The sequence below is a fragment of the Trematomus bernacchii genome, unplaced genomic scaffold (assembly GCF_902827165.1).
Source record: "Trematomus bernacchii unplaced genomic scaffold, fTreBer1.1, whole genome shotgun sequence".
Taxonomy (NCBI): Eukaryota; Metazoa; Chordata; class Actinopteri; order Perciformes; family Nototheniidae; genus Trematomus; species Trematomus bernacchii.
The window spans coordinates 557410-567928 of record NW_022987561.1 but is presented as its reverse complement, the minus strand read 5'-3'; the positions used below and the strand labels follow the sequence as shown (position 1 = coordinate 567928).

Sequence of the window (10519 nt, the reverse complement as noted above, 5' to 3'; positions counted from 1 at the left end):
CTTGTCAGGGTTTATTATATTAAATATTGGTTAACATATTCTAAATCAGGGGTGTCGAACTCAATTTCATCGGGGGCCACATTAGCATTAAGGTTGCACTCAAAGGGCCGGTTGTAACTTTAGACTATAAAACTATATAACTATATCTATATATATATATATATATATATATAACATTATGTATTATATTACATTATTGCCTATGCATTGGATTATTATCGGATAGGCTAATAACTTCATAATTAACTACGTCTGAAAACAGAAGTCAAGGGCAATTAATTGCAAATAATTGCAAATCTCTTTAGTGCGCATGTCACAAAATGAGATGCATTGTGGGACATGGAGTTTATGGACAACATGCTTCTGTAAAGCGGCATGAAACCGTACGGTATAATAAACGTATTATATTATTTGCAAGCTCTTGCGGGCCACATAAAATGAAGGCCTTGAGTTTGTCTCCCCTGTCTACATAAACACGCACAGTTTAATAAAACGTAGACATTACTACAGAACAGGTGCAAACTGAACAGTTACCTCACAAAAGTGTTGCCCTACTTCCGTCTTAAATATAAAGTTATATTGAAGAACTTAAAATAAACGTTTTATAGTTATCAGTGTTTACTACGTTGCAGTTGTGAGGTTTACACTGCCTGCTTGAAATATGTTTGTAGGACTTTTCAGTTTTTTAACAGGTAGAAAAAGTAATCAAAAAAATAATCAAGTGCAAAAGTCATCAAAAAAGCTACATTTCATCATGTCTTTCTATTTTGACAGGGTTATTATTAACATTCTACACTGCACGGCTTCCTGGACACTGAAGGTAACAGAAGCGCAGTGTGAGGCAACATCACTTTCTCAGTATTGAATATACGGGATTCATTTTAATTCATATTTTTTTCTATTAACAACAAATTGCAGTTTTGGAGGACATAAGCAGAACTGGCAACCTCAGATCTCTGCGCTGTGTGCACATGGGCACACTTTGCGCGCGACACTCAGTCTTTCGCCGTCACACAACGAGAGCAGACCTGTCCTGACCGAGCGGAGCCACGCCACGAGGGAGAAAGCTACAATATTCCACTTGAGAAGCATTCATACAGGTATTGTCATGATCTTTACCAATGTATTTCCCTAACCGGCCCTTAAAACAGTTTTAGAAAAACAGAATTTCACTAAATTGTATTTTACTTCGTATTTAGTGCGGAGTTAGCAGCAGCACGGTGTGAGCTAGCTACAATGTGTAGCTAGTTGTAGCTAGCTAAGGTGTGGCACTAGCTTAGCTAAGGTGTGGCGCTAGCTACAATTGGCTAGTTGTAGCTAGCGCCACACCTTGCTGCTGCTATTCATGGCCGTCACATTCTAATTGGACTACATGTTCTTACCAAACCATATAATTCATAAACCTTTCAATGGTAATTTGGTCTTTCGTTGGAGTGCGTCGACGTCAAGGCATTAATGAGTCGTCCTGCTCTTCAAGATTAGCATTAACTGCACATGGTGATAACCGCACACGTGTTAGCAATGCTTTTTTTTAACAAGCGGCTAAACTTGATAAAGCCTGTCCTAAATGGGTTTCGTGTACGAATTTCAGTTCAACCGAATAGATAAAGTAAGGATGTGATATGCTTCCTCAGGTTTGTTAGTTTTTACGCAATTTATATTTGGTCTTAGCAAGTTAGCTTAACAGCTGCTTTGCTAAAGCCACGAGGTCGCCAACGGTTCATACGACAGTAAGTGTAGTGTAGTGTTAACTAAAACACATTTAAATTGATTATTTAATAAAAAATTGAATGAAATGTTAATTCGTTTTAATATACATTTTTACATTTGTATTTTTAATTATTTGTTTGGCCCTGTCCTTCAGATAGATTCACAACCAAGTTAAACCAACATCGGTGATAGAAAGTAACTAAGTATATTTACTGAAGTACTGTACTTAAGTACGCATTTCAGGTACTTTTACTTTAATTAAGTATTTATATACTGTACCACATAATACTTTTATTCAACTATTGAAAGGGATAAATTGTACTTATAACTACATTTATTTTAAACTTTTAGTTATTTTATAAATCCTGATTTTCACACATGTATGAACTCTTACATTAAACTATCCTACATTATAATTAAGAACCCCTAATAAAAGTATTTTTTTTGTGCGGAAAATAAAGAAAAAATATATGCTGCATTTCCAATAATTGATTTTAAAGTTTCTTTTCTTTCTGCATTGTAAACTTTTACTCATACTTAAGTACATTTTCCTGGTCATACTTGTATACCTTTACTTCAGTACCTTTTTTAAATGAAATACTTTTACATTTAACAGAGTATTTTTACAGTGCAATATTTTGACTTAAGAAATTGATCTAAATACTTTTCCTTCTCTGAATATTTGTGATGTTAATAGTTAACCTGTTGTGAGATCTGAATGTTGACCTTATGGTATGATTTTCTTTAAGGCGAACAAAATGGACGAGTGGACCGAGGTAAGATAGTGTACTGTTGAAGTGCAAACAAAACGAGTCACTTATGTCAAGCTGAGTCGGGTCAGCACCTGATGAGAGTTTATTATCTTTACAGGGAACTACTAGTAATACTACTACAGTAACCAGCCAATCAAGTGAAGGTATGTCTACTGTAAATTCTGCAAATTATTTAGTGATCATTATTTGCCGTTATGAGTGCATGTACAATGGACTGGCCTGTCCATAAGAATTCAATTTGGCTGTTCTATATGAAAAATAAGAGTACAGGCATTTGGAAAAATTTGATATGTATTTACGTTAAGATGATGCATTGTTGGACATTAACACCTTTAGGCACACAAGGTGACTCCTGGAACTCTGACCGGGGGAAATATGGAAGAGGTAAGTGTTGACAGGATGAACCATAACTATATCTGCCCTAGAGGATATAAATGATATAAATAAGTGTTTTTCTGATTCTTCACAGGTCGTGGAGGCAGAGGAGGATTCAAAAGCTCATTCTCAGGTTTGCATTCATGTCATATTATTTAAAGGGTACTGAAATGGTTAGAAGTTGAGTAACTGAATATCTGGCATACGTTGACCTATAAATTGGTTACTATCACATTTTTACTCAATAACTTGTGATGGGAGACATTTTACAGACCTAAGATGAATTCAATAAATTAAAGTGATCATAAGATTAAGCAGACTATTTATAAAAAAAAAAAAAGTGTGCAAGACTGCATTAAGTCATCTTAACTGTTTATAGTTGGACATTTATTATAAACTCAAGAAAAAGACCCCTTAATGCTCAGAGGGGAGGAAGTTTAATTCCATAGGCATTGTTTAAGCAGGCTAACTCATTTGGTGCTTTGGCCTTTGTTTTGCAGGTGCTGACGAGAATGGGAATGGTAAGCACTGAGCAGTATTGTGTTGAGATGGCAGTGGCTCAGTCCTTGGTGCCACTCATCTTCCAATTTGTTATTCGCAGGTGGTGGAAATTCAGAAGACGGGAGTGGATTTAGAGGCAGAGGTGAGACGTGAATTGAATTTAACCAAACAGTCAGTGCATGAGCTGTAGTTCACAAGGGGTCTTGAGGAGTTGTAGCATTTATTCTACAAGAAACATAGGTGATCAGAGGCGCTTGTTTGTTCTCTCAACCTCCATTGATTGCTTTAACAGTTTGTCAGTTGCCAGATTTCTATTACGATTGAATGCCTTTGATGCGTGTCTAAAATATTTTGTGTCCCGATGGTATGTTTATCCTTTCAGGCGGTGGAAGAGGGTTTGGCAGGACGGATCGCAGTGAATCAAATGGTAATTATTTGTATAAGTTTAGTTGTAATTCTGCTTAATCTTGTTTCTCCAAATGAATCTAACTAAAATAAATGTGTTAATTCTCTATTTTACAGGAGAGGAAGATGGAGGTACGTTTTTTTTCTCTTTTTTTTTTTAGCCCCGTCAAGTTATACATTTTCCCAGAAGAGTAATTGTTTTATCTTCTTAATGTGAATCTGATTTGAATATTATACGCTCTGAACAGGGTTCGGAGGCGGAAGCCGAGGAGGAAGAGGCGGCAGAGGAGGTTTCCGACAAGGTACTTATGGATTTAGTCATAATGTGGAAAAAGGATATTTAGCTTGACGATAGTTTTCTAACTGCAAGTTATTATGTAATCTTAATTTGAAGTGTGATTTACGGTTAATGGTTGTGTTAAAGGTGGAGACGATGGACCCAGAGGAGGAGGCTCAGGAGGAGGTAATAAAGCAAACGGTTCACATCCTAAAGCTCTGTCTTTCTTGAGAAATGTCCAGCATGTCTCGTTTGTTTTCAGGCTACCGAGGGAGAGATGAGGATTCCTTTACTCGAGGTAGTAATAGTGTTTTGATGATTTTAACCAATTTAGTTGGGAATTGAAAATGTCCGTGATGTGACTGACATCTTAATCTAACACAGGCGATTCTAAAGATCCAGAAAAGAAAGATGGCGACGAAGAAGAAAGTAAGTAAATGACCTGAATGATATTAAAGTGTTCTGCATTATGATAAAGGTTGTTTGTTTTCTGAACCACAAATAATTTTATTTTGTATTACAGGACCAAGGGTCACGTATATTCCTGAAGCACTCCCCGAAGATGAAGCATCCATTTTCGCCCACTATGAGAAAGGCATCAACTTTGCGAAGTATGATGACATCACAGTGGATGTCAGTGGAAGTAACCCCCCGCCGGCTATCATGGTGACTAAGTGCTAAATAATGAATTAATGAATTGGTTGAAAAACAAACGCTGCTCTATTTGGAGTAACTGGTTTGCAATGAGCAATTAAAGATGCTTTGGTAAGTGGTGATGAACAGACATTTAACATATCAACTTGATTTTGTACTTGGTATTAATCTACATTTGATGGATAACGATGTTAGTAACATGTTTGTATGTTGTAAAATGCAAATGTCTTCCCTCGTGTTTGTTGGTTTTAAGGGATATTTGTTGACCTAACAAGGACTTCAGTCCACAGTGAGACTTCACTGAGCTGACTGCTGGTCAGACGGAAATAAAAAGTACTTTGTTTACAAATTCGTAAAATCATGATATTTGAATAATCCACAACAGCATTCCACTGGATTCCTATTTCTACTTTGAACCAAAATGACTTTACAAATGATACGTTCAGGATGAGCTGCCAGCTCCCTGGCCTTTCTTTCAATAGAGAACCGCAGTGACGCGTCCTAAAACCTGGAAGTAAACTCCTTCCGGTTCCTTCGTCAAAAACGCAATGCAATTTCTCCATAGGATTTTGGAAAATAGCTCGAAATAAGGTCTGTGGTTGACACACATTTAAGAGACGGATCACGTTTTGTTCAGCAGGATAATATCCACATGTCTACCCTACTTTTATCATTTTCCAATCATAAATCTAGTTGCCAGAAGCAAAATGCTAACGTTATGCTATAAACGAACTACAGCAGGGTCGCTGCTTCAACGTCACGCCAACTTAAGATCCATATTCAAACATACAGATTCTAAATGGTAGACGTTGAAGCGTTTGAACAGTTTGCAGGAGGCAGGTACTTGCTTTCAAGCAGAACAGGGCAACCAAACTTAGCGGGAGTGTTTTACGTGTTCGGTGTAATGACGTAAACCGGCCTGGACAATTTCTGTAGCCCTATTCAGCCACTCTGTAACAACCATCGTTTTTCAGACACGTAAACTTCAAAAATCACCAGTGGGGTCACTGCTGATGTATTTAATGTTGTAGAACAAAACGTGATTTATCTCTTCAATTTGTGTCAACCACAGACCTTATTTCGAGCTATTTTCCAAAACCCTATGGAGAAAATGCATTGCTTTTTGACGAAGGAAGTGGTAAAAATGCTAACTTACTTCCGGGTTTTAAGACTCGTCACTGCGGTTCTCTATACCAATCTGAAGGGTGGAACTCCAGCAACCTTTTAGATAGATGGATATACTTTATTGTTGGCAACGAATATGAACTGTTGGTGTGTTCTGTTTTTCATCTTTTACTGATTGAAACCTTTTTCCTTCAGACTTTTGAGGAGGCAGCATTGTGCGAGTCACTGAGAAAAAATGTCAGCAAAACTGGTTATGTGAAGCCCACCCCCGTTCAGAAGTATGGCATCCCCATCATCTCTGCTGGCAGAGATCTCATGGCCTGTGCCCAGACTGGATCTGGTAAAACGGTGAGATAAAAGAATGACTTCTTGACTGGAGTTAGCTTGTCGATACACTTTTAACGTATGTTTGTTTCTCTAGGCTGCTTTCCTCCTGCCTATCCTGCAGCAGCTGATGGCAGACGGCGTGGCAGCGAGTTCCTTCAGTGAGCTGCAGGAGCCCGAGGTCATCATAGTGGCCCCCACCAGGGAGCTCATCAATCAGATTTACCTGGAGGCCAGGAAGTTTGCCTTTGGGTATGTTTCCACTAACGTTGACTAATATTCATTATAACCTTAAACTCCTTGTAACACCCAGCATAATTTCAAATGCAGCCCACACATTAAAGTTTGTTTTTTCGTGTGCTCTGACTGTTGTAGGACATGTGTACGTCCAGTTGTGGTTTATGGTGGAGTCGCCACTGGACACCAAATAAGAGACGTTCTGAAGGGGTGCAATGTGCTGTGTGGAACACCTGGGAGACTGTTGGATGTCATTGGAAGAGGAAAGGTAAACTGACGGATGTGTTTCTCTGAGGTTGACGTCAGAGTTGCACAGTCTGTAGTTGAAGTTTAAACTGTAATCTGAATGTTAATGGTGCTCCACAGATTGGCTGCAGTAAGCTGCGGTACCTGGTGATGGATGAGGCTGACCGGATGTTGGATATGGGCTTTGAGCCTGACATGCGTCGCTTAGTGGCCTCGCCTGGCATGCCTACCAAAGAGAACCGGCAGACTCTAATGTTCAGCGCCACCTTCCCTGAGGACATCCAGAGGTCTGTCCCTGATCAAACACCTCTTCACTGTACAAGTGAGCTTTGTATGTATACAATGGAAATGTTTGTGTTTTTTTTTTTTAGGTTGGCGGCCGACTTCCTGAAGACAGACTATCTGTTCCTGGCTGTGGGTGTGGTGGGCGGAGCCTGCAGTGATGTGGAGCAGAAGCTTGTCCAGGTCACCAAGTTCTCCAAGAGGGAAACGCTGCTTGAAGTCCTCAAAACCACTGGTAAAGCCTCTGAACTATTAAACAGCCTCTTGCTTTCTCAAATTCTGAAAATCTCTCGATATTAGAAAGGCCAATGATTATTAGAGTTGTTCCAATCGGTTTGGACTTTGTGTTGCTGAAAAGGTTGTTCGCAGTATTGCTTCCAACAGGACTGAATAATGTCTTCACTCTCAAACTGAACCATGAATAGGCTTTTCTTAGTCTGGATGTTGATGGTTTGTTGCAGGAACTGAACGCACCATGGTTTTTGTGGCGACCAAGAGACAAGCTGATTTCATCGCCACTTACCTGTGCCAAGAGAACATTCTGACCACCAGCATTCATGGGTAAGTGATGGTTACAGATGTCTGTATCCACACCTGGTTTGAATGTGGATATGATTGTATTTGTTTCCCCTCAGTGACCGTGAGCAGCGAGAGCGAGAGCAGGCTCTGGCAGACTTTCGCTCCGGCAGACGGCCAGTCCTGGTGGCCACTTCTGTAGCTGCCCGGGGTCTGGATATTCCAGATGTGCAGCATGTGGTCAACTTTGACCTCCCTGACAACATTGACGAGTATGTCCACCGTATCGGTAGAACCGGTCGCTGTGGGAACACTGGGAGGGCCTTGTCTTTCTATGACCCCGAAGCTGATGGCCAACTTGCCCGCTTCCTCGTTACCATCCTGTCCAAGGTAAAACAACTTGAGAATTAACATTCATACTGAGGGTGTTTTTGCAAAATAACTTCTGTATAGAATTACTAAAGGCAGGCACAAGAATGTATAATTCCCCCTAACACACTAATAACTGAGAGCACAGGAGTAGTCTGTGTGCGCCTTTTAGGGCTGTCCCGAATACCATTTTTCGGGCTATGGATATTCGGTAGTAATCCGCAGCGAACCGCTTCAACACGTGTATTTCGGGTTTAATCACGGCATTCATTTTGTTATTCTACAGTATTGTTGTTTTATAGTTATTTGTTAATGTATGTATATAACCCAATTTGTGTTCTTTGAAATTGAAAAGGATATTGCATTGTGTTTGTTACTTTCGTTGCAGTTATTTTTTATGGACATGCTTTTATTTTGAAGGAGTTAGCGCTGTTGACAGGAAGTTGTTGCTATGGAAACAACGTGACGGAGATTAACGGAGAAAAGTCATATCTACATATAAAGACGGAGAAAGTAAAAGATAAAGTTTATGATTAAGTGTTAGCACCCCCCGAAGAGGCACAAGCTCTTGCGTTGATATTGGAGATTTCAATAAATTCAATTAAGCCAAAAAAAAAATACGAATAACGAAATTGAAACCAGAATAGTACTCCAACTAACGGATATTCGGGTGGTCTTTGACAGGCCCAGCAGGAAGTGCCCTCCTGGCTGGAAGAGTCTGCGTTCAGCGGCTCCGGATCTGAAGGCTTCAAGGGCTTCAACTCCACAGACTCCAGGAAGGTGACTGCTTTACATTTCTCTCTTGGAACGTTTGTTATCAGTTTAGCCTTCTGTCCCAACCGTGTCCTCATGTGTCCTCAGGGAGGATCATTCGCTGACAGCGGAGCGAGGAGCCAGGCCGCTGCTGCGCCAGAAGTAGATGAAGAATGGGAATAGAGACATTTGAGCCAAGCACTCGACATTGACCTGAGTTATTTTTCTTTTCATGTGTTCAGTTTGTTGTAGTATTTTAGTTTGAAGTTTCTCAGATAAGACAATGTTAAGTCACGAGAGATGTTAATGGGAAACCAGGTCCTGTATGATGTGACAACCTAATGGGTCTTCATGACAGCATAATGTGGATACTTGGTTTTATTTTAAAAGAAGTTCCTTTTAATGGACTTAAGGAACATAAGGTGTCTGATTTAATATTCCAATGTTATTACTTTGTTTATCACTACGATCAAGAACTAATAAATATTTGTTCAAAGCCTACACTTGTTGGAGTACTTGATATTCATAACATCATTTCATACTTTTAAATAGTCTTATCTGAAATACCAAAGTCCATTTTATAGATGATATTGTCAAAGCTCCCTAATGTCAATTGATCAATAGCTTGCAAAGGATTATAGGACACGGCTCGGCAGAGATATCACAGCTGCACAAAGAAAATACAGACATATGGCCAAGTATAATAAAGAAGTATAAACATGACCAGTGCAAGTGAATTAACTAATGAATAGTGATGCATAATAGATCATGAGTTTTGCAAGGCCATTTCAGTTCATATGAACATGAAGCATCTCAGTGACACGAGTGATTATAAAATCAAGATCTGACAAACTTGAAGATCTCAAGGTGGCAAAAAACACAGCACAGCTTTTCAAACAGAATACACCCTTCAGAAACCCAGAGTGTTAGGTACTGTGGGATGTACTCTGAGACGCTGCAGTGGAACATCACATTGTGGTGTAAGATATTACATTGTGTGGCAAACAGTAAGATAACGTATACATTTTATTCTGTGTACAACTTCAGGGAAAAGGCCAAAAATAGATTGTATATTGCATTTTAAGATTTAGAAGATTGCAATAACCACGATTTTATTCCAAATGTACACAATGATTGTATTGTAGCTCCTGCTGACAGGTTTGCTAGGCTATGGTACAGTGTCAAGTCCTACATGTATATCAATTATGTTTATTAATGCCACTTTTAAATGACTGAATTGGTAGTGTATTGAGTTTTTAAAGTAAAGTAGCCCTAGTACATTTAAGTGCTTTAGTAAAAGTCCTGCATTCAGAGTACAAAGGTATCGTCATCAAATTATATTTAAAGTAAGTCATAAGTACTCATGCGTATTATCCCATTTTAGAATCATATTGAGTTTCTGGGTTACTTTTATGATTATTGATCGGTGTTTTTTTTTATTATAGTAAAGGTGGAGCTAATTTGGATTAGATTTGTTTATGTACTACTGCTGGATATCTTAACCTATAAATATGTCAACGTTTATTTAATAATTGATTTATGTTTTATTAGTTGTCTAAATCTAAAGAGTAACTAATAACTAAAAGCTGTCAATTTAATGTAGTGGAGTAAAAAGAACAATATTGGCAAAATGTAGTAGAGTAGCAGTATGAAGTAGCATAAACTGATAGAGCCTATAAGTGATTAATGAATGAACATGGTGAGCGTTTAATCACCGGACCTGGGGGGACAGAGCCTTCTCCGTCGCTGCCCCCTCCCTCTGGAACTCACTCCCACTGTCACTACCATGGATGTATAATAAGAACGAGTGACACCCATAGAGATAAATCTATGGTGACACCCACAACCCATCAGAGACTGCACTGACCTCTCACCTCTTCAATCTGGCTTTTAATGTGTGATTGTTTTTGTATTATTTGACTTTAACTATATATATTTAATTGTTCTTTTCTTTTCACTATATCTGTAAAGC

The 10519-nt window shown here is 38.9% G+C and overlaps 1 protein-coding gene across 1 annotated transcript; it reads left to right on the top strand.

The window, feature by feature from the left end:
• The first annotated feature begins 774 nt into the window (after window positions 1-774).
• On the top strand, window positions 775-9048 carry ddx4 (DEAD (Asp-Glu-Ala-Asp) box polypeptide 4). The gene is made up of 24 exons (XM_034124091.1): window positions 775-820; window positions 919-1100; window positions 2460-2486; window positions 2581-2626; window positions 2820-2867; window positions 2953-2991; window positions 3359-3379; window positions 3460-3501; window positions 3742-3786; window positions 3882-3896; window positions 4013-4066; window positions 4189-4227; window positions 4304-4339; window positions 4426-4470; window positions 4565-4707; window positions 6016-6168; window positions 6242-6396; window positions 6520-6649; window positions 6748-6914; window positions 6999-7144; window positions 7371-7470; window positions 7545-7815; window positions 8479-8574; window positions 8656-9048. Exons 3-24 carry the CDS (start codon window positions 2469-2471, stop codon window positions 8728-8730), a joined length of 1884 nt encoding a protein of 627 aa, XP_033979982.1. The 5' UTR covers window positions 775-820; window positions 919-1100; window positions 2460-2468; the 3' UTR covers window positions 8731-9048.
• Window positions 9049-10519: the final 1471 nt, after the last annotated feature.

Coding starts and splice junctions, on each gene's coding strand:
- ddx4 (XM_034124091.1), top strand. Junction 3,502..3,741: donor GAGTGGATTTAGAGGCAGAG/GTGAGACGTGAA, acceptor TTATCCTTTCAG/GCGGTGGAAGAGGGTTTGGC. Junction 4,228..4,303: donor AGGAGGAGGCTCAGGAGGAG/GTAATAAAGCAA, acceptor GTTTGTTTTCAG/GCTACCGAGGGAGAGATGAG.